Genomic DNA, 25,150 nt, shown 5'->3' with positions numbered 1-25,150 from the left:
CAGACGGGTCTTTCATGATGTAGGTGAGGTTGAATGGGCCTCTCGGCCCACCCAGACACGTGCTTTCTTACTTGTATTCTCTTAAACTCTTAATCTTAAATAAACCTCATAAAATATAATACTCTTTGACAGAGAAACTAATTTTTACCTGCCACAGCTTGGCCCCTAAATTTTAATCCTAACAGAAGAAAGATCTCAGGGAAGAATACTTCCTCTTCTAATCTACACACACCTAACCACAGCCTCTACCTATCACTGGACTGTCCAAAATGCCACAAAACAGACTGAACTATAAGCTCTCTGATGTCCCTTCTACTCTTCAATCTAAAATCTACAATCTTGCTCAAGCTGAATTCATCTAATAAGGCTTAATGGGAAAAGTAAGATGTTAAGAGATATGTAAAACTGAAAAGGAGAGAGCTTGACAGGATGGGGTAGTACATCATATTCCCATCTCACTAAAAAGTGAAAACTTCCTTACTTGCCTAGCAATGATGAGTAATGGCAGTTCTTACTTCCAAACCTACCATTTACAATCATATCCAGTTTACACACCAATGCTTTGAACCTAAAATGTCAGCATGCCAGTAGCCTTTATTCAAATGCCAATTCCATACCAAAAAAATAGGTATATACAACTTTTTTTTTTTTAAACCCTTACCTTTGGGGGCAGCTGGGTAGCTCAGTGGATTGAAAGCCAGGCCTAGAGATGGGAGGTCCTAGGTTCAAATCTGGCCTCAGACACTTCCCAGCTGTGTGACCCTGGGCAAGTCACTTGACCCCCATTGCCTAGCCCTTACCACTCTTCTGTCTTGGAGCCAGTATTGACTCCAAGATGGAAGGTAAGGGTTAAAAAAAAAAAAACCCTAAAGTCAACATTACAACAACTAAGATAATGACAGTAGCAAAAAGAAGGAATGAAACCCAGGACTTTCCAGGCCCATGAACAAATCTAATTATCTCTTGATCATAAAACTCATCAATGGGCACCCAACTATTAAATAGGAAAGCCCCCAGCTGTTTGGCATTTGGCTCAGATGATGACATTTCAGTTATTCTCAGTTCTTTTTACTTAACTATGCAATTGTGGAGTCAAAGAAGGTACCAGAGTTTTAAAAATTCTCCAACATAATTTGCATTGGATTTATCTGCTAGTCAGAACTACATATTGTGTGAAAAGGAGATAGGAAACATGTCCCATTTTTTTAAATAATAAAACTAGTACACAGATGAAACTGTATTTCTCTTAACTATAATATCCTTAAATTAACAGTCATTAAAATTCTACATTGATTTCTAAAAACAGTAAATGGCTGTTGCAAAAGCGCATTTTCAGTAGCTTAATTGAGTATTTAGAATCTAAAAAAGAAGGAACATTGGGGGCTTAGTTACAGTCTGACGAACTAGGTCACTGCATAACCCAATACAAATTATATAGATAGTAAGTAAAATGGAAAGCTCCAGGTTCATCAAGGAGTAACAGACTGGAGCTTTCAAAGTTACATTTTCAAGGCTAGCTTATGCCTTCTAATCTCTGGCAAAACAAATTCTTTTAAGAAATCCAACTCAAATTTATTTTTGTTATCAGCAAATGGCTGAATTGTCTCATGTTAAGCTATCTGGAATTTATAAGGATTATATGAAAGACAAATTTCCCCTCTCATTGAACTCAAAACTTTGAAGTTTACCTAAGAAAGAGATCTTTATAAAGACTTTAATAGAGAACATCCCTTTAAAATAAATTCCTTTTAAATAAAATAAAATAAATTAAAATAAATTCGAGATACACTTACCTGCTGTGCAGCTTTATCAGCTAGCAGTGCAAATTCAACAGAGAGGCCTTTTAAGGCCTGTTTTAGGGTCCCCCATGTGCTATTATTCATTGTGGCCCAGGAGGGGAGCGGTGTTGTATCAGATCCTAATGCACTGAGTTAAAGAAAGTAGAAAAAATTCTGTTCATCAAACCTTGAATTTTATAAAACAAAAAGGTTTGGCAACTGACATGGTCTCATGCTATTCATAAATCTGTGGGCTCCAAGACAGTAGCCTATCCATGCTTGCCTCACTTAAGCTATTCTTATTCATACCCTCCCATAAGTTTAGAACCAGGGGTCCACACAACATGATGGAGGCCTTTTTCCTCATCTCTCAAGGACACTAATAGAGCCCTCTGCTTTTTTCACATCAATCTCCCTTAAATAAAGAAATGGTTAGATATTCAGAACACTAAAATGCACATTCTCTCCAAACTTCCCAAATATGAGGAGATACTTACAGAGTGCATACATTATTTAATTTGATATTCATTATGACCCTCTGAGACAGTTACGACGGATATTATTATCCCCATCTAAACCTAAGACTCAGAGAGATTAAATGACATGATCAAGGTCACAAAGAGAACAAAAGTGGAGGAAAAGGATTCAAACCCAAGCCTCTCTTAACTACAAGTTCAGTATTCTTTCCACCAAATAATGCAGCCTCAAACTCAAAACCTCCAAAATTCTCCATTGTGGAGCTATCTTCTGACACCTGCCTTAATTCTTTCCCAAATATGAGGAGGTCAGCAGCATTGTCAATGGCTCGAGATGCAATTCTCTCAGCCCGATCTCTAAGCTTATAGAAGCTATTATAGATATTTCTGATCAGTTCTCGACTGGCAGCAAATTGTGCCTGGATATCAGCTGGGAGGAAGTCCTAAAACAGTCAGAGAAGGAGGAGAGATAACAAAAAAGAATTCATTAATGGACTTGATAATTTCCATAAGGTCTTGGTTAATAAAACAAAAATATCACCATTACAGACATTCATCACTCTCTTCAGTATAGTCATACACAGAGTCTCAATCAAAAGGTTAAAATCTGAAGGCACTTCCCCAATCCCATATTTCTTCTATCCAATGTCTTTTTTACCTCTTAAATGAGGAGAAAGATAAATCATATCATTCACCAAAAATACTAACATGACCTTACAAAAATAAGTTGGTCTCAAAAGGCAATAGAAAAATGTTCAAATTGAAGGAAAATATTCAAAAGACCCAAACCAGGCTCAAACTGCTAAATAATCAGTTCTTAAATTCTTTACATGAAGAAGACCTCTCCCTTTTCCTTCCTCTCACTTCCTCAGCCCCATCTAATGCCAATATGACCAAATATTATCATAAGCCATCTAGTTTATGGATTCTAACCTGAATTTAAATTCTTAAAAAATAAATTGAGTTAAGAAAGAAGAAAGGGAATAAAATATAAAGTATATTTTCTTTCCTTTCCTTCTTTTTCTAAAGGAAGGAATTTAGGAAGAAAAATCCAAAACATAGTACTGAATCTGAATTGTATTTAATACAAAAAATAACCTGCTCATTTATATTTTGGAACGAGGAAGAAAGAAATCACAATTAAGAGGATACCTTGGCTCGAGTAGCCAGTTTACAAATCATGAATTCATCTCCAACACACTGGACTGATTCCTTCAGTTTATTCTGTACATCCTGGAAAAGAAACAAAGAATATACTCAACCCTCAAAAAAAAAGGGGGGGGGGAGTTCCTTATGTAATTTTCCAGTTAAAAGCAAGATGTAGTCCTCTCCTTTAATAGAGGGAAACTGTTTCCCTTTCCATAAAATGGCAAACAATTTTTAAAAACAATTCTTCTTTAAGATTTTAATTGAGGGGGCAGCTGGGTGGTTAAGTGGATTGAGAGCCAGGCCTAGAAACTGGAGGTCATGGGTTCAAATCTGGCCTGAGACACTTCCTAGCTATGTTACCTGGGCAAGTCACTTAAGCCCCATTGCCTAGTCCTTACCACTCTTCTGCCTTAGAACCAATACACAGTATTGATTCTAAGTTGGAAGATAAGGACTTTATAGTTTTTAAAAAAACTTTTTTTTCTAATTGAATTTGTTACCCTCAGAGCAGCTATATGGAGATATGAGTCAAACTCAATAGTATTAGTGACTAGAATGCCAACCTTTGAGTTCAGGTAGGATTCTACAGCTTAGGACAAACACCTCTCTGCAGACAACAATGCATTAATTGGATCCCTTGAGTTTTTATGCAGAGCAATAATGAGATGGAAACTGAAGTATACTGCCAAAGTAAAGTAACAGGCCAAGTGAGGGTATAACCAAAGGAAAAAAAGAAATTATCAAGAAATTTGCACAAAACCCATTATTCAGTGATTCAATGACCTCTTGAATTGTCTAACCCTCAATCTTCATTCTCCTTGACTTCTCTCAACTTTTAACACTGGTGATCATTCTTTTTGATACTCCGAGTCTCTCTTGATTACTCTTCATTTTCCTCCTACGTACATGAATGCACTTTCTCTGTCTCCTTGACTCCAGAACATATCCTCTAACATACCTTTAGGGTTTTATCCTGGACCCTCTTTTCTTTTCCCTCCATGCTACTTCACTCATCAGATCCCATGGATTTCATTACCATCTTTGTGCCGAGGAATCTCAAAATCTACCTTTCCTGCACCAAACTCTTGCTCACCTCCAATTTTGAATCTCAAACTGCCTTTCTGACATCTAGAACTGGCTGTCCAGTAGACACCTGAAACTCACTATGTCTAAAAACAAACTCATTTGATCTTTCCTCCTAACCAGAGCCTCTTTCTTCCACCATTCCCTTCAGACGCAAAACTTAGTATATTTAAAATGTAATATAATAACTAACCAGAATGAGGGAGCTTAGTATATTAAACATATTAGCATATTTTTTGTGTTTCATTTAAAAAAATATTTTTCCCATGTTTAAATGATTGATTTTCTCTCCCTCCCCTCTTCCCTCCCTCCTTCCAGAGCCAACAAGCAATTCCACTGGGTTGTACAAATGTTATCACTCAATACCAATTTCCATATTACTCATTTTTGCTACAGAGTAATTTTTTAAAGCCTAAGCTGCAAATCACATACCCATATATACATGTGATAAGTGATGTCATATGTTTTGCTTTTGCATTTCTACTCCCATAGTTCTTTCTCTCAATGTGGTTAGCATTTCTTCCCATAAGTACTTCAGGAGTGTCAAGGCTTGTTGCATTGCTACTAGTGGCAAAGTCCATTATATTGTATCATTACACAATGTTTTAGTTTCTGTGTACAATGTTCTGCTAGTTCTGCTCATTTCACTCTGCATCAGTTAATTGAGGCCCTCCCAGTTCATATAGAAATCCTCCAGATCATCATTCCTTACACATAATAATACACATAATACATCACCATCAGATACCACAATTTGTTCAGCCATTCCCCAATCAAGGGACAACCTTAATTTTCCAATTTTTTGCCACTACAAAGGCTGCAGCAATGAATATTTTTGTACAAGTTCTTTTCCTTATTATCTCTTTGGAGTAAAACATTTGTATACTAAATTTTTAAAAATAGCATATTAAAAATATACAGTTAAATCCCTGAGATTAAATCCCTAAGAAAAACAGCTAATTTTTTTTTAAAGCCCTACATAAAGACAAGGTTTAATTGATAATGGAGGCAGCTAAGGTGGCTAAGCGTACAAAATGCTGGGCCTGCAATCAGGCAGACCTAAGTTCAAATCTAGACTCACATACTAGCTATGTGACTCTGGGCAAGTCACTTATTCTCTATTTGTCTTAATCCACTAGTGAAGGAAAGAGTAAATCACTCCAGTATCTGTGCCAAGAAAACTCCATGAACAATATTAGTGTGCTATGGTCCATGGGATCAAGAAAAGTCAAACACAACTGAATAACAACATAAACAGTAGTACTGAAATGTGTTTAATAAAGTCTTATTTATTTAAATATTGTCTTCCTATCTTATACACCGTGCTCTTTCTTTTTTTAAATTTTATTCAATCAGTTAATTTCGAATATTTTTCCATAGTTAAAAGATTCATGTTCTTTCCTTCCCCTCCTCCCCCCCTCCCATAGCCAATAAGCAATTCTACTGGGTTTTACGTGTGTCATTGATCGAGACCTATTTCCATATTATTGATAACTGCACTAGGGTGATCGCTTAGACTCTATATCCCCAATCATATCCCCATAGACCCATGTGATCAAGCAGTTGTTTTTCTTCTGTGTGTGCTCTCTTTCTAACCACTTTTATGCTAACCCTCTCCTCCTCTCTTTTTGACTTATGCTCTAGAGTTCTTACTACTCCTTTCATTTCTTTGGTGGCAAATAACAACTTACCTTAAAAAAAAAAGTAGTTAGTCTGATGGTTAAAACACTCAAATCCTCTCTTATTAAGATATTTTCATTTCAATTCAACAAATATAAGTATTTTGGAATGCATTACAAAAAAGATAACACTAAGACACAGTTTCTATAGCTATCTTCATCCAGTGATTGTTATACTTTATAGTGTAAGGGGGGAAATGAAGGAAAGACTGCAAAACCAGGACTATGCATAAGGAAAAGCAAAGGTTTGCAGAAAAGTCTGATCGCATGCATGGAATTGAAAGAAGAGTTCCAGAATTGGGGGAAGGGATAAAATGTGGAACTGGACACCAAGGAGAACAGAGACTTACTTCCTGTTGGCCACCTTGTCTAGGCCAGAAGGAGATAACTGACTTTCCTGACTAAAACCTGGAGGTTCCTATGTTACCTGTCATCAAGATATTTCAGAAAGTATTTCCATCCCTGACTCTAGCCATCAGCTTCTGTAATCCAGGAAGCTGTAGCATTTCTGTGACATCATGATTCTGCGGGTATGCATGCTGCGAAGACTCAGTAACTCTACCATTGAGAAGAGCCCGACCATCTTGACAGGGCCTCTGACCTCAAGGGTGAACTCATCACTATTACAGCGATCTTATCCTGACAGACTTTTTACTACTCTCTTAGTGGATCAGTAGTTCAGGATTAGTTAGCTAGATTTCTTGTGGTACAGAGAGACAGAGTAGAAATAGAGTAGGCTTCAACTCTGTGAAGGAAGTCCATAAGGGCTTGTAGTGGGATTTTGGGTGGAGAAACTAGATTTATTAGATTTAGAGACTCCATTATCTGGTCCACTATTCTTCCTTCTAAGAGAATAAGTTTAATAAATCAAGTACTGTTTATATCAACTTACAGCAGTCAGATTGCATTCAAACAACATCTACAAGTGAGGCCTAACATTGGCCAAACCAAGTACAGTACTGGTCCAAACTTTATAAGTCCTACTTCAAGTAATTACCTTATTTCAATAGGTATCTTTAAAAGGTCAAAACCTACCTCTGCCACTTCAAGAACTATTAGAAAAATCAGAAGCAAAGGTTTCTGCTCTCATCTTTGCTTGCACCATTTAATAAAAGCTTTTCTTGTAGCAGGAAATTTTAAGGAATATACTTTAGGAGCTTTTTCCTAGTTTTATTTGATCCACAGTAATACTGTATTCTCAACAGCTAGCTTTACTGGTATATTAGGGGAAAATGCTCTCAATATATGTACTTCTCAAGTAAGACTTGTTTTCCCCTTCAACTACATATTTTAATACTGAAAAAAAGTACATATCCTCTCATGCTTGGAAAGAGATTTGGGAAAGAAATCAAGTTACCCACAGTCACATAAAAAATGCTCCAAATCACTACCAATGAGACAAATTCAAATTAAAACGTCTCTGAGGTTCTACTCCACACTTATCAGATTAGTGAAGATGACTAAAGGGAAAATGACAACTACTGGCAGGAGAGACACACTAATGCACTGTTAATGGAACTAATAAATGGTATAGTCATTCTGTGAAGCAGTTTGGAACGATATCACCCCAAAATCACTAAATTGTTCAGATTCTTTGATTCATAAATAACAATATGAGGAATATATGCTCCAAAAAGATAAAGAAAGAAGGAAACAAACCATATGCACAAAAATATTTGTAGCAGCACTTTTATGTTGTAACAAAGATCTGCATACAAAGTAGGTGCCCATTAACTGGAGGAATTGATGAACAAATTATAGAAGGTGAATGTAAAGGAATATTATTAAACCAAAAGAAATGACAAAAAGGAAAGATTTGGGGGAACCCAAGGAAGTTTGTATTAACTAATGCAGAGCAGATTGATCAAGAAAATAATTTATAATTGACTACAACATTATAAGAGAAAACACCTTTGAAAGACTTAAAAACTCTAATCAATAATATGACCAATTCAGAAAACTGATGATGAAATGTGCCTCCTACCTCTTGGTGAAGTGGCAATGGATTATGGGTTCAGAATGAGAGAGACATTTTCAAACAACCATTAATAACATAAATTTGTTTTACTTCATTATTTTTGTTACAAAGGAAGACTTTTATTTGAGAGTCCACTGGGGGGGAAAGGGTGGGAGGAATAGAGCAATAGTGAGATAAAAATAATTAGGAAAACAAAGAAAAGAGAACCAATGAAATATGTTTAAACCACATTGAAGTCAGCAGCTAAGTGGCTCAGTTGATTGAGAGAGCCAGGCCTAGAGATAGGAAGTTCTGGGTTCAAATTTGACTTCAAACTAACTGTGTGACTCTGGGCTTCTCACTTAACCCCTACTGCCTAATCCTTGCCTTTCTGTCTTAGACTTATTACCAAGACAGAAGGGGGGCAGCTGGGTAGCTCAGTGGATTGAGAGCCAGGCTTAGAGACGGGAGGTCCTAGGTTCAGATCTGGCCTCAGACACTTCCCAGCTGTGTGACCCTGGGCAAGTCACTTAACCCCCATTGCCTAGCCCTTACCACTCTTCTGCCTTGGAGCCAATAAACAGTATTGACTCCAAGACAGAAGGTAAGGGTTTAAAAAAAAAAAGAAGGTAAAGATTTTTTAAAAATTACATTGAAGAAAGCAAACGTTCAAAAGGAGATACAGACACATGTTGTTACTATTATGTGAATACAGATTTTTAACCACACTAGAAATGCACAAATTCGTATGCAATATCCATTTTCTGTCTTGTATTTGGAAATGTTCATGTTTGATGATGATTTTCCAATTCATAACAGATTTTTTAAAAAGAGGCTTTTGAACTACATAACCAGTTCTCAGTTAGCAATTCTACCTCATTAAGAACAAGGGTCAGGGGCCACTATGTGGTAGTATGGATAGAGTGACAGGCCTGACATCAGCAGGGCCTGGGTTCAAATCTTCCTAGCTATTTCATCCTGGGCAAGTCACTTAACCCAGTTTGCCTGGCCTTTGCCCTTCTGTCTTAGGATAACACTAAGAGAGAAAGGATTTTTTAAAAAAGAGAAAATAAAAGAACCAGGCTCCTTTCTTCGGGTTCTTCTAGTGACAGAATGGTCTGCCTTCAAATTAAGCTACATGATTCTGGTTTATATGAGAAAAACTCCACATTGAAATCTAGCTGAAATGCACACATACGGTAATGGTGAAAATTTCACCTTTTTAAGATTGTTGTAATATTGAACAATGGCCGCCAAGGAATTTACTTATGAAATTCCTAAAATGAAACACTCAAGTCAGAATGGAGTTTATGGAGGTTTAATCACAATGGGAGTAGGGAAAGGAGAGGGAGAGAAGGAGAGAGGAGAAAAGAGAAAAGGGAAAAGGGAAAAGGGAAAAGGGCTACTCAACCTCTGACCAAGGCAGAGGGAGTTTTAGGCCCAAGGCCAAGGTGGAAAGAATCAGTCCTTAACTCACGTGACCAATCTGAAGGGAAGCTGTCTGCAGGCGTCCTCCCTGTCCAAGCTTCTCACACCAACTCTTTTCTTTTCTGCCTCTCATAGTGTGGTACCTTTCTGTAGTCCTGGCTATTGACTGGGTAAATGCATCATTGCTTAGATCATTTTGATTGAGCCCTGATTGAAGGACCTGTTATAAATTTATTTTTCTTCTACTTGGAATTTTTACACATAAGACTTTGATAATCAGTCTATATTATCATCCAGAAATTTTTCTTTTCTTTTTGATTTTTCTGATGTCTTTTTAATATCTCTTGCCAATTGATTCATATACCTCATACCTCAGCCATGCATCCCTAACTGATTCTGTTTTTTTTCAATCACCCACAACACGGGGAAATGTAAAAAAAAAAATAATATATATATATATATATATTATTGTAAATTGCAAATTTAAATTCCTTTTGAGAAGAATTTTAGGTAAAGAAGATGCTATGTCTCTGAATCCAGAAACTGAACTGTTGGAGAAGCCACCATGAAGAAGCATCCAGACCACAAATCAAATTGAACTTTGGGTGTGGTTGAACATTTATTTGTATGTATACTTTTATGCCAAAGGGGACTGCCCCCTAACGGCTTTTTGTCAATGCGTTCAGCAATTATTGGTTTTATTCTTTTTTCTCTTATCCTCACATTATTGTAATCTTTTAAGTTTATTATGTTTTTATGATCCTTTTGGGGAAAAATTAATTTTTCCAAAAATGATCACACGGAAATATGTAAAAAATAGACTCAAATACAGGACTACAATCCCCATGAGACTTTGCTCCACTTCCCCAGAATGCCTTGTAATCTCACCTGGGCCGAGATCGAGAAGGTATTTTAAGCTGATTCAAAGGCTTTTGAGGCTCTCTCTCTCTCTCTCTTGGACTTCCGTTTTGGGGCAGGCATGGCTTTTTTTCATAATGTAGGTGAGGTTGTGTCTGGGCCACTCTATGGCCTGGTCACGTGTTTCTTATCCTGTATTTTCTTTAATCCTTAATCTTCAATAAACTTCTAAAAAATATAATACTCCTTGCAGAGAGAAACTAATTTCAGATGCCTCAGTCTCCCCATATTCCCTAAATTTTAATCTTTACAATACACACACACACACACACACACACACACACTTATGCACTGACAAGAAGGGACTTGCACCAAACAACACTAACATTAAATGTTAGCAGAAGAATTTGAATCGAAGTCATCTTGACTTCTAGACAAACTAACCCCAATGCCACATTGCCTCTCTAATCAGTATATGATCTATAAAACTATAACTGTAAGACCATTTCTGTTTAAATAGTGTTTCATAATATACAAAGTGCTTGCATGTGCCATTTCCCTAGAGATCATCAGATATCAAAAAGTTGAAGTTCTCCACCAAAGAAGTGCAATTTCTTCCTTATTTTTGTCACCTCCAGTAATATTTTTAGTCAATAATACTCCCAATTATGTCTACTGTCCCAACCTAATTTCACCAAAAAGACTCTCTCCAAAGTTACCAGTGACCTTTTGAGTTGTCTAATCCAGTGGCCTTTCCTCAGTTTTCATTCTCCTTGACTTCTCTGCAACTTTTAACACTGGTGACCCCTCTCCTCTTTGATACTCTCAGTCTGTCTTGATTAGTTTTTCTCCTACCTGTCTGACCACATCTTCCTGTCTCCTTGGCTGGATCTTCCTCTAGAACAAGTCTTGTAACATACCTTCAGAGTTCTATTTTCAACATACCTTCAGAGTTCTATTTTCTTCCATGCTACTTCATTCGAGGAGCTCATCAGCTCCCATGCATTTCAATACCATCTTAATGCTGAGCAATCTCAAATCTACCTTTCCTGCAAACTCTCACTGATCTCCAGTTTTGAATTTCAAACTGCCTTTCTGACATCTGAAACTATATCCAAAAACAAACTCATTATCTTTCCTCCTAACCAGAGCCTTTTCCCTCCAAAGTTCCCTATTATTGTAGAGGACCACACCATCTTCTTGGTCCTTCAGGCTCAAAACGCAGAAGTCATCTTGGATTCCTCACTACCTGTCACTCTCTGTATCCCAGCTATTGCCAAGGCCTGTCAATTTCACCTTTGCAACATTTCTCAAATCCCTCTAGTGCAAGCTTTATTATCTCACACATAAAGCTGCTGGTCGCTCCACACTCCATTCAGCCACTAAAGTAATTTTCCTAAAGTATTGGTTTGACCATATCATCCTCAAACTCCAGTGGCTCCTATCACCCCCAGAATGAAAACAAAATCCTGTTTTGCATTCAAAGCCCTTTATAACCTCATCCTCTCTTATACCTTATTCCCCAATACACATTCTTCAGTCCAGTGACAGTGGTCTCCTGTCTGTTCCACAAACAAGACCTACATCTCTTGGTTTTGGCCATTTTCTCTGGCTATCCCCAATTTTTGGGATACTCTCTCCTCATCTCTGCCTTCACTGGCTTCCTTTAAGTCTCAACTAAAATCCTTTCTGCAGCAAGACTTTCCAAACTTTTCTTAATTCTAGAGCCTTTCCCCTTTTAATTATTTCCTACTAATACTATTTAAACAAGCTATATGTTCATATGTTGTTGTACATATTTGTTTGCTTATTATCTCTCTAATTAGATTATAGTTCCTTGAGAGTAGAGCCTATCTTTTGCCTCTAAATTTTGTATACTCAGATATTTCCACAGTTCCTGACACTTGGCAGGGGCTTAATAAATGCTTATTGAATGACTAGCTTATTGAATGCGTTTTGTCTATTTCCCACAAGTCTGGTTCCTAAATTATCACTATATCTTTGTTAGTAAAAAATCATTAAGATATGGCCAATGTACTGAGCTGTTTTGCTTATATTTTCTTTTGCTATATTTCATTGAGGGGGGCATTCTGTTTTGTATGAAGTTACTGGGAAGTGATGGCTATGAAAAAAATTAATAAAGCACTGAAGTAAAGTGTTTGGTTTGGGGTCTAAACACTTTCCCACAACATCTAAAATACATACAACTACATAGCTCCAAGGGATATAGCTGTATGGAAACAGTCTTTAAACACTATCATTGATTACAATTTTTAAACGTAGCATTTCTCATAAAGATAAACCTAAATTCTACATTGCCACAACTAAGCACACCTCTCAAAAGCATATTCAGCATAAGGTTAATTTCCTTTATACATAATTCATATTCCCTCCCCAGTCACTTTTTTTCTTAATCCTTACCTTCCATCTTAGAATCAATACTGTGTATCAGTTCCAAGGCAGAAGAGAAGTAAGGATTAGGTAATTGGGATTAAGTGACATGCCCAGGGTCACACAGCTAGGAAGTGTCTGAAATCATATTTGAACTGACAGTCTCTAAGCCTGGTTCTCAGTCCACTAAGCCACTTAACTGTCCATAACCAATCACTCTTAAGAAATACACCTTCCGGAACTATAAGAAAATTAGGCGAACACAGAATAGTATACATGTCAGACCTTTGGGAAGGGAAATACTTCAAAACCAAGCAAGAATTAGAAAGAATTACAAAATGCAAAATAAATAATCTGGATTACATCAAATTAAAAAGTTTTTGTACAAACAAAACCAATGTAACCAAAATCAGAAGGGTAGCAACAAATTGGGAAACAATCTTCATAAAAACCTCTGACAAAGGTTTAATTACTCATATTTATAATGAGCTAAATCAATTGTACAAAAAATCAAGCCATTCTCCAATTGACAAATGGGCAAGGGACATGAACAGGCAATTCTCAGCCAAAGAAATCAAAACTATTAATAAGCACATGAAAAAGTGCTCTACATCTCTTATAATCAGAGAGATGCAAATCAAAACAACTCTGAGGTATCATCTCACACCTAGCAGATTGGCTAACATGACAGCTATGCAAAGTAATGAATGCTGGAGGGGATGTGGCAAAGTGGGGACATTAATTCATTGCTGGTGGAGTTGTGAATTGATCCAACCATTCTGGAGGGCAATTTGGAACTATGCCCAAAGGGCGATAAAAGACTGTCTGCCCTTTGATCCAGCCATAGCACTGCTGGGCTTGTACCCCAAAGAGATAATGGACAAAAAGACTTGTACAAAAATATTCATAGCTGCGCTCTTTGTGGTGGCCAAAAATTGGAAAATGAGGGGATGTCCTTCAATTGGGGAATGGCTGAACAAATTGTGGTATATGTTGGTGATGGAATACTATTGTGCTCAAAGGAATAATAAAGTGGAGGAATTCCATGGAGACTGGAACAACCTCCAGGAAGTGATGCAGAGCGAAAGGAGCAGAACCAGGAAAACATTATACACAGAGACTGATACATTGTGGTACAATCGAAGGTGATGGACTTCTCCATTAGTATCAATGCAATTTCCCTGAACAATCTGCAGGGATCTAAAAAAAAAATACTACCCACAAGCAGAGGATAAACTGTGGGAGTAAAAACACCGCTGAAAAGCAACTGCTTGACCACAGGGTTGGAGGAGATAAGACTGAGGAGAGACTCTAAATGAACACTATAATGCAAACTCCAACAACAGGGAAATGAGTTCGAGTCAAGAACACATGTGATAACCAGTGGAATCATGTGTCGGCTATGGGAGAGGGAAAGGCGGGGGAAGGGGAGGGGAGGAAAAGAAAACGATCTTTGTTTCCAGTGAATAATGTATGAAAACGACCAAATAAAATAATATTAAAAAAAAAAGAAAGAAATACACCTTCCGGGCTCTAAAGCCAAGGACAAAAGACAGAAAAAAATAGGAGATGAAAAAGATAATAGGAAAAGAAAAGGAGATGAAAAAAAAAACATTTATGGACAGGAGACAGTCTACTACACAAGTGGAATGAAAAATACACATCAATGTTATTTTTAAACAATACTTACTGAGCCACTGAAGGAGAGGAACAGCTTTAGGACCACATCCTCTGAGAAAGGGGGATGCCGGGCCACCAGGTTAATGAAGCGTTTCAAAGCTCTCCGTCTGGTCTCAATGAACTCTCTGTCAGCTAGAGGAAATTAAACTGTATGAATGTTTACAAAGGAAGTTCTATTATACCTTAACTTCACCCAAACAGGAGCTCTTGCCATCTTCAGTACTTCATTACAGCTTCTATAGTAAGACAATCCCAAATCTGAATCATGCAGAAATAAAGCTCACAATTTTCCATAATGGCACACTGAGCTCCTAATCCTGGGAGCATAAGTATCACCATCCTAGCAAAGACAAAGAAGCTGTAGGAGAGAAAGCAGCCATGCATCCTACATATTACAACCATCCCAATTAGTACAAATAATCAATGCCATAAAGTGGTCCTATTGTTTGAATTTGAACATCCTGTTTCTATTGTGTTGGAACAATTAATATATTTTACGTAACTATAACTTCAAAAAAGTGAAAATTCAAATATATGCACCATTTCACGAGCTTCATTATTTGACCTAATGGGAACAGGTTGTATTTTGAAAAGTTAAGCACAGACAAGGTGAATTAACAAATCCTATTTGCTACAAAACAGCCTCGGAACTACACTGAATTGCAAGTAATGACCAACTAAATAAAAGACTTCTTGTTATGAATAAATTAGTTCTGTTCCACTTTTACATTTAATTAAAATCAATTCTACTTCCCCCCAATTTTCAAATCCTAACCTACTTTTCTTTTGTACTGGCTTCCAATGTAAGGTTTGGTTTATATTTTGTTTTTGTTTTTTTAATTTTAATGGAGAAAAAAATTGAAGCTAAAGAATACTTGGACCTGCCTAATAATAATATACATTATTTTTTAAAAATCAAATGATAAGAATTCCATTGAATCATTGAATTTTTCTTTTAAATACTATGAAGGGAGGCCGCCAGGTGGCTCAGTGGATTGAAAGCTAGGCTCCTGAGTTCAAATGTGGCCTCAGACACTTCCTGGCTGCAAGACCCTGGGAGAGTCACTTAAGTCCCCATCGTCTAGCCTACTCTTCTGCCTTGGAACCCACGTACAGTATTTATTCTAAGTTGGAAGGTAAGCATTTAAATTAAAAAAATACTACTAAGTATCTTTCCACATGACTTGACATTTGCAAAGCTCTAAATGAATTTTTTCTTTTTTGTTTCCTATTCCAGATTTGTAATTTTAACAAGTTGAGGACATACCTGAATGGAAACTCATGCATGTGGCTTATAGTTTTAAAGTACTGCCTTGTGTACCAAGAGGGAAAGTGGCTTACCCAACCAACATCTCCCTCAGAGGCTGAACTAAACAAAGGCCTTTCTTTTAGTGGTATTTATATTCCAAATTCTACCTAACTCTCAACTGTGATTTAGTAAATCAAATCAAAGATCTTTATTAAACTCTCAGAAATCATTCCATGCTTTCTCTTCTATGATGTGCATGGCATTCTTTGGATTCCACAGAATTATGAGCATAACTCATCACAGAGTACTAATTTAGGAATATAGAAAAATGAGACACCATTGAAATGCTACTCTTTATCACATTTATCTGATCAGAACCTGTTGGTATATGGCAAGACGATATATAAAATTTTTAAGCTTAAAAAGATGTTTCACAATACTTAAAATTAAAGAAATTTACCTTTGAAACATTTTGAACTGTATTAAATCTTGAACTATTACACCATCTGAGAGAAATGACCAGACTGATTCTGCATAATTTTTTAATTGATCCTATTTACAGTTAATTGATTTTGTCCTGTAACTCCCTAAGTCATGGTTGTTTGTCTCTAAACTTAGAGCAGAAACTCTGTTAGCATATGAGTTAAGTTTAGAAATTCGTTTCTACTAAGCACAGCTCTATTCTTGCCTCAAGGTAATCTGTTATTCTTGGGGGTGCAAATGGACCCAGGGAGACTGGGTCTTTATACCTTTATACCACCAAGCTGTCCTTCAAGCATGTGTGCAGTATCTAAAGAAGTATGGTCTACAATCTATAACCCTTCAAGTATATTCAAACAATTAACATCTCTTAGACAAAGGAGGGAAGGAGGGGGTTGTTACTAGTCCCTTATTCCCAATTTCCAACCAGTCATGTTGATTTGTCATTCATGAGGTAGACCTCTTTTAACCAGTCATAATTTGCTCTCTAAGAAGTTCTGTTCTTTGTTCTTTGCTTCCCAAAACTAAAAATGAGTTGCCTCCCTCATTCAGGGTCTTAGCTTTTCTGAGGTAGCTGACATCCTATTTATTGGTAAATTCATTCTTTACTAATAAACTGATCATGTTCAGAATGGTGTGCCTCAGTTTATCTTATTTTAGATGTTAACCAACTATACCATCACTATTAAAGTATGAAAAAAATAATATCACTATTTCACCTCATTGCTTTTCAGTTCTAATCTAGAAAGATGGGTTTCTTTTAGAATCTGGGGGGAGTGATGTGACACAATTATATTGGGTTTTTTTTAGCAAGATTAAGACAGAATCTCTCTGAGGAAGAAATGATTCCTACTGTCTCCTGTCTTATTTGCACAGATGGCATTACAGTGAAAAAATTCCAAAATAAGAAGCATATGTCAAATTAGAAGTAGCTCAAATAATGTCCTGTAGCCTTTTAAGTGAGCACAATGCACAAACTTTCACACAAAGAGTATGGGAGAAAAAAAAGTGAGGCCCCAGTGAGGCAAGTAAAAGAGGTTTCAATGTCATTTTTAAACTTTCAAGATACTAATAGTTTTCTACAGTTCTCCCACTGAGGAAGAGAACTGGATTTTTTCAAGCAACTCCTTCTCGGACTCAGATCACTTTACAAAGCAGTGTCTTAAAACCAAGACCCTGTGAGTAAATATAACCAATTGCCATTCATTTTTTTAGCGCTAAAAGAAAGAGATTTTGATGCTCAAATTGGACATTAATAACTACAAGAGCCCATTATTTATCCTTTCCTTCTTCCTGCTCCAATAGTAACTAAAAAAATGAGTATAATCTCACCAAGATTTTAGACGTCTGAGACACTGCACATTCTAAAACAGGGACAAGGTTCGAATTGCTATGATTTGGGCTGCTCATCAGGTCAGAAATTATAAGGATGATATTAGAAAATAAGTATTGTTTCATTAGTTTAGGGATAAGTAAAGTGTCTGACTTGAGAAAAGAAGTGGAGTTTGAAGCAGAGATGAGAGAGCATGTTAATTTCAGATGTTGACAGTTATAATCCTTTTTCTGTGTCAATTACTCCCTCTGGCATTTGGGAGTTGGACTTTAGCAGTTGGCAGAGACTCACTCTCAGCTGAGGAGCTCACTGTTTTCCTTTCCCAACACTATTGAATATCTAGTGTGGTTTTTATAGATTGGTTTATATCTGAGGAGACCAGAGAAAAATCTGGTCTTTGGTTTGGACTCTGAGTCTGTTAAGGCTCAGAATCCTAGCTTGATTCTTGTTGAGACTCAACAAGCTAGCCTTTGCTATTTTATAACTGTAAGGTGAAATTAAGAATTATAAGGATAATAGTGGTAGTTTTTATTTGGATAGTATAAATTTGGGTTAGTCAGATCAGGGAGGATTAGTGTAGCCTATGAAAAAACAAGAGAAGCGGTTCCTTGCAGAACTAGGGAGTTTATTTGAGTGGATTTAGAATCCCATAGGATTAGAAATCCTTTATCCTTATATATTTTTATAAATACTTTATTATTATAATAAGAAACACTTTAGCATCCTTGCAAAACAAGCAGGTGTGACACATACTAATGTGTGGCTACAGATATCAAGTGAAAGGTGTATTCCCTGTCAGTAGCCTCTGCAACCTGAAGAAACAAGCAGGTGTGCCTCTAGCTGTTCAACTATAGCATTTCTCCACCCTACCACTAAACAATGTTCTGCCAGAGAACTCCCTCCTTCCAAATTCTAGGTTGACTATGATGTCAACAAAATGGCAGGCCAAAAAATACATTAAGCAAGGCAGCTAAGTAGCACAATGGATTGAGCACCAAGTCTGGAGTCAGAAGGGCCTGGGTTCAAATCTGGCCTCAGATATTTCCTAGTTATGTGGCCCTGGGCAAGTCACTTAACCCTGACTGAAGCCCTTGCCATTCTTCTGCCAAAGAATTGATAATAAGATAAAAAGGAGGGAAGAAAGAGGTGGAGGGAAGAGGAAGGCGGGGAGGGAGAACATGAATACTGCTACTTGAATTACAATAAATAAATAAACTTGAAGAAACTGATGATGTTTTCCTTTCTGCCATTCCATTTGCCAGAAATCCCAGTTTTACCTCCCAGCATTCTCTTGGGTGGAAGTGCTGGCACCATTCGATAAGGGAACTTCTGTAGCAGTATCTCATGGAAGACCACAAAGTCATTGTACCGTCTGTACACGGAGGACTCGAAGCGCTAAAAGAAAGAGATTTTGATGCTCAAATTGGACATTAATAACTACAAGAGCCCATTATTTATCCTTTCCTTCTTCCTGCTCCAATAGTAACTAAAAAAATGAGTATAATCTCACCAATTTTGAATGATCTCTCCTTACTTTAAGGAGAAATGAAGTGACTTCTTTTTTCTGTCATAATCCTTTTATTCGATATAAATTATTATTAGCATTCAGATATTATAGAGTGACAATAAAAAGGCTAGAGGATCTGCCAAGAGGGCTTGGACTCTATTTATAGGACTTTCAGAAAGTATATATATGAGCTTCCTACCCTTAAAAGGGAAAAGCAACTGCAGTTAAATTGCATCTACCATGTTTCATAGTGAAGATATTTAAAAATGATATATTCCTTACTCTCAGTAGAAAGCATTTCATTTTGGTAAAGCTCACAACACAAGTCTTTGATCAATGCTAGGACAAATACGGCTTTCTTTCTATCTTTTTTTTAAAAACAGATTTAGTTTGCTATTTTTTTGTTCTTTCCTCATCTACACTTCCCCTCATGCTCCTTCCCAGAAAAGTATTGCTTATAACACAGAATTTTTTGAAAAAGAGGAAGAGGGGGAAAATTCATCAAAACCAATCAACCCTAAAACCAAATCTGACACAATATGCAGTGTTCTACATCTGAGGGTCCTTACCTCTCTCTGCAAAAGCACAAGGAAGATGTCTTCCTAAGCTATTCTCCAAGTCCAAGTTAGTTCTTTATAATTTTGCATTCTTTAGTTTCAATTATTTTGTGGTTGCTCTTCTCACCAATTGCATTTTTATAGTCAATTGTGTCAAGTACCACTTTTAGCCTTTTGATAGAAACAAATATCTAAGACGCTCTCCAGGGCCTTCTTTTTTAACTCTATTCTCTTTCCCTAAGTAATCTCAACCGCTTCCATAGGTTTACCTATATACCTGTAGCTCCCAAATATATCTATATTTGTAAAGCCATATCTTTGTGTGTGCACATTTATTTATTTAGAGACAGATTAAAAATTTGGTCACTAAATATTTGGAACTGAATATAAGGAGAAATATCAGGGCTAGAGATTCATCCCTATACCTTTCAAATGAGGTATGAAATATTTACTTATGGATATATTCATATTTCTATCTCAAAATCCAGTTCCTACTGGATTTGGATCCAAATCCAGTGTTTCCAACTGCCTGCTAGACTTCTCCTCCTGGATATAATGCCAGAAAATCAAAATCAATGTGTCCAAAAATCATCTCCCTGGCTCCTAAACGAATGTCCCCATTCTGTTAAGGGTCTCTCATCACCTTCTTAAAAATCCAAGTTCAGGGGGCAGCTGGGTGGCTCAGTGGATTGAGAGCCAGGCCTAGAGATGGGAGGTCCTAGGTTCAAATCTGGCCTCAGACACTTCCCAGCTGTGTGACCCTGGGCATCACTTGACCCCCATTGCCTAGCCCTTACAGCTCTTCTGCCTTGGAGCCAATACACAGTATTGACTCCAAGATGGAAGGTGAGGGTTTAAAAAAAAAATACAAGTTCAAAAGTAATATTCAACTCTTCCCTTTCCCCTAATATGTCTCTTCCCTCTCCCTCACACACCCATATCCAATAAAATGTCAATGATACTCAATAACATGTCTCACATCTACTTCTCTCCACTACTATCAATTCCCTAGTTCTGGCCCTCATCATCTCTTGATTGTACTATTTATTCCCCAAAATAATTTGTCTAAGAGAATTTCCTTTTTTTTTTAACCCTTAACTTGTATCTTAAAATCAACACTAAGCATCAGTTCCAAGGCAGAAGAGCAGTTAGGGCTAGGCAATTAGGGTTAAGTGACTTGCCCCAGGTTTTCCCATCTCTAGGCTTGGCCCTCTATCCACTGAGCCACCTAGCTGCCCCTCTGAGAATTTCTTCAACATTGCCTTGACTCAACAGGGATCCTATGTAGAAATACTGTAACTATGATTTGAATTATCCCTAACTGGCTTCCTAGCTCACGGAACCTCCTTGGGGTACCTTGAACACAAGTACTATATAATGAGACAGTACTCTTTTTTTATTCCAAGTGTTTTTCTATTTCATTGATAGGCTCATCCCAAAGATAAAAAACAAAACCCACTATTACAATTTACTATAACTAAACCAAAATGTTAAAGCTATCAAAGACTAATCAATAAGCATTGTATTAAGTACCTACTACATGCCAAACACTGTACCGGGTGTTGGAGATACAAATACAAAAATGAAACATTTGCCCTCAAAGATCTTATAGTCTCCTAATGGAGAAAGTGTGTACACATAAGCAGTGATTTGGGGAGCAATAACAACTAGGGAGAATCATAAAAGGTTCATTCTTAAATCAATCGATAAGTATATCAAATGCTTATTATGTGTCAGACACAGCTCTAAGCAAAGAGCAAGGGGGGGGTTCTGCTAGTAGTCAAATAGGGTCTGAAAGGTATCACATAAGAGGTCCCATTGGAGCTGAACTTTGAAAGAAACCACAGATTCTAGGAGAAGAGTTAAGGAAGGAGTGCATGCTGGCATGGAGAGGGCAGTCTGGGCAAAAGCACCTAAATGAAAAATGGAGCATTCCTTCCGAAGAACAGTAGGCAAAACAGTTTGGACAGTACAGAAAGGGGAATGACATATAATAAAGCTATAAAAGTAGGTTGGGACCAATCTATGAGGGGCTTTAAATGTCAGAGAGAAATGTGTATTTAATTCTAAAGACAACAGGGAATTGCTAGAATTTAACCAGCAGGCAAGTGACATGGTCAGAACCATACTTCAGGAATGAAACTTTGGAGAGAAACAGATTAGAGCAGGGAGTTACTCAAGTTACTTAAGACAGGGAGGCCAATTAGGAGGTTCTCAGAGAAGTCCAGGACAGGGGTGACAAGGTTCTGAACTAAGATGGTGGCCATGCAAATGGGGAGAAAAGGATGTATTCAAGAGATGTGAAATTACACTGATTGCATAAGTGAGGTGAAGGAAACGTGAGAAGTTGAAGATGACTCTCAGGTTTTAAACCTGGGTTATTTGAAGGAAGTTAACACATAAACAGAGCCTTAAAAGAAGTTTGGCCCTTCCAAGAAGCAGAGGTGAGGAGGAAGAATATTTTAAATAGAAAGAAGAACCTATGGTATGAAAACATAAGGAGCCCAAGAAACGGAACATCCTGAGTCCAGGGTGATAAAAAATATTTTGAAGAGTTCTATATGTACCTTCTAAAGAATCTTGAAAACATAAAAAAGATTTTATTCTAATCCTTCTCCCCTAAGAACTTCATTTAAAACCAAAGGAGGGGGCAGTTAGGTGACTCAGTGTATTATTGAAAGTCAAGCCCAGAGACAGGAGGTTCTGGTTTCAAATTTGGCCTCAGAAACTTCCCAGCTGTGTGATCCTGGGCAAATCACTTAACCTCCATCTCCTAGACCTTACCCCTCTTCTGCCTTGGACCCAAAGCACACTATTGATTCTAAGACAGAAGGTAAGGTACTTTTCATTGTTTTTTGTTTTTTAAATAAATAAAGCCAAAGGAAACCATTTAGCCCCATAGTTTAGACTTCAGTAGTTTTCTAATATTTCAAAATCATTGCCAAAATAAACTTACCTAATTCACACGTTTATGCTTAAAAGATAGTCATAATAAAGATTATAAAAGGACACTTTGGGTCAACTAGTCAGGGGTGCTGTAGGGCAGGGTTAAGTGAGCAACAAAAATATTGAAAAGCCTGCTCCACAGCTTAATTTAATATGTTGCCACATTGGTTTCTTCTTCTTACTTCAATTTAATACACAGCAAATCACATGATTTTTCTGTTCTCCTTTCCCATCTCACTCTTTCCTTTTCATATCACACAGGAATTCATTACCTGGCTCGAAACTTCATACTCCACATGTTTCAAGAAGAGGCCCTTCTTCTCAGGAATAAGCTCCACCTGCACAGAGTCCCTAGCTAGCAACTCCTGGAGGGTGTGAGAGAGCAGTAACGGGTTCCCTTGAGGCATCTGCATTCGAAATGAGTCTGGCTCCCTCTGCTCGATTACCTGAGGCTTTGGCAAATCTGGAGAAGAAACAGTGAACACATTAAAAACAGCTTAGGACCTTTTTGTTGGGGGGCGAGGAGGGGAGTCATCATCTAAGACAGCTCTCTGGAAGGAGTAGTCAGAGGGGTACCAGGTGAAATATAGGCAATGAAAAAAAACAAAAGTTATCAATAAAACCTTATTTTTAAAAAACAGTTCAGTGGATTGAGAGCCAAGGCTAGAGATGGGAGGTCCTTGGTTCAAATCTGGCCTCAGAGACTTTCCAGCTGTGTGACCCTGGACAAGTCACTTAACCCCCATTGCCTAGCCCTTACCACTCTTCTGCCTTGGAACCAATATAAAGTAAGGGTTTAAAAAAAATTGTTTAGGAAGTAGCGATCTCTGGTCAGTTTCCTCATCCCAGATGCTTTCTCAGCATCTGGACTCTGGCCAATCAATGTAACCAATCCACTCCTTGCACATATTACACATACTCATTCATTCCAGACTTAAAGGCTCAACTGAAATGCCTTTCTGCACATTCCAAGCACCAGTCAGTTGTACTCTCCACTTGCTTGTGAATCAGCAGATGTGTATACTTCCTTTTTGAAAATCATCCCAAGAAAATTATTCCCTCATAGAATGAAAGCTAATATTGTTGGGAAGGGTGTGTGTCTTAATGTTATCATGGAAGAAATTATTTGAAATATTCCCTAATTATTTCAAAAAAATTCCTTCCACCATCAAGAGCTCTCAAAATAAAAGAAAAAACAATCAACTCAGACAATTTTCATAGTCATCTCCCAGAGTTGGAAGAGGCCTCAGAGGCTCTCTAATCCAACCCATTCTCGAATAAGAATCTAAGCTACAAAATTACCAAAAGGAGGCCATCCAGCTTTGCTTGAAGACTTCTATGGGGAAGAGGTGAGAAAAAAAAAACACTCAAATCACTATCACCTCCCAAGACACTTCATTCTATTTGTAGACAGCTCTTTTATGAGGTTTTTCCTTACTGTGTACCTTAATTTCTGCCCATTGCCCCCTACTCCTACCCGCTCTGGTTAAATGGAACAATCTAATCCTCCTTTCCTATGATAGCACTTTCCAGTCCTCAAGATCTTTCACCATCCCTCCCCTTTTGGCAAAAACCATATTTACTTGCCCCAACAAAGTACTCTATCGATTGAAGAATAGCTGATCAAATTTTAATACATAGATGCAACAGAATTTAATGTAGTATCAGTTTCAGAAAATCCGAGGAAGAACAACCTTCAGAAATTGATGCAGAGTGAAAGGAGCAGAACCAGGAGAACATTATACACAGAGACTGATACACAGTGCAATGATCCATGAAAATTCTGAGAGACTTATGAGAAAGAACACTATCCACATCCAGAGGAAGAAGTGTGAGAGCAGAAACACAAAAGAAAAACAACTGCTTTGATCACATGGGCTGATGGGGATATGACTAAGGATGTAGACTCGTAGACAATTATCAATAAAATGGAAGTGGGCCTTGATCACATATAAAACATATAAAACCCAATGGAATTGCATGTCAGCTAGAGGAGTGGGTGGGGGGAACAGAGGGAAAGAACAAGAATCTTGTTCTATTATCTATACTCTAAATTAATTAATTAATTAAAATCCCCCCCCCCCCAAAGAAAATCCCAGGGAGAATTATAAGAACTAGCAGAAGGAAGCAAGTGGAACCTAAAGAATGATTAAAAGAATAACAATATTACAAAGACAAACAACCAATGATTCACCTCTTGAAAGGGAAGTGATGAACTTTTTTTTTCTTCTCTTCTCCAATTAAGGAAGATGGGAGAAAGAGGAAGGGTAAGGATAAGGTTGTCCAAAAAGGGGGATGAAAGGGGCAGCTGGATAGCTCAGAGGATTGAGAGCCAGGCCTAGACAGGGGAGATCCTAGGTTCAAACCTAATCTCAGACACTCCCTAGCTATGTGATCCTGGGCAAGTCACTTAAGCCCTTACAAGGTAAAGGTTAAAAAAAAAGGCAAGGGGAATGAAGGGGATAACTGAAGCATTTTTTTTTAAAATATATTTTATTTGATCATTTCCAAGCATTATTCATTAAAGACATAGATCATTTTCTTTTCCTCCCCCCCCCACCCCCATAGCCGACGCGTAAGTCCACTGGGCATTAGATGT

At 37.4% G+C, this 25,150-nt stretch overlaps 1 protein-coding gene across 2 annotated transcripts in view; it reads right to left on the bottom strand.

Moving 5' to 3' along the window:
• SNX8 (sorting nexin 8) overlaps window positions 1-25,150 on the bottom strand; it is a 66,561-nt gene that overhangs the window by 13,272 nt on the left and 28,139 nt on the right. For both annotated transcript variants that reach the window (XM_007498331.3, XM_056804303.1), the window contains 6 exons: window positions 22,824-23,014; window positions 18,819-18,936; window positions 14,490-14,611; window positions 3,407-3,487; window positions 2,537-2,697; window positions 1,794-1,926 (listed from right to left, as the gene is read on the bottom strand). In XM_007498331.3, the coding sequence (XP_007498393.1) occupies window positions 1,794-1,926; window positions 2,537-2,697; window positions 3,407-3,487; window positions 14,490-14,611; window positions 18,819-18,936; window positions 22,824-23,014 (806 nt within the window). The remainder of the gene's footprint in view (window positions 1-1,793; window positions 1,927-2,536; window positions 2,698-3,406; window positions 3,488-14,489; window positions 14,612-18,818; window positions 18,937-22,823; window positions 23,015-25,150) is intronic.

Source organism: Monodelphis domestica, chromosome 7 (assembly GCF_027887165.1).
Source record: "Monodelphis domestica isolate mMonDom1 chromosome 7, mMonDom1.pri, whole genome shotgun sequence".
Taxonomy (NCBI): domain Eukaryota; kingdom Metazoa; phylum Chordata; class Mammalia; order Didelphimorphia; family Didelphidae; genus Monodelphis; species Monodelphis domestica.
Note: the sequence above shows the minus strand (reverse complement) of the source record. Positions and strands in the feature narration are given on the sequence as shown.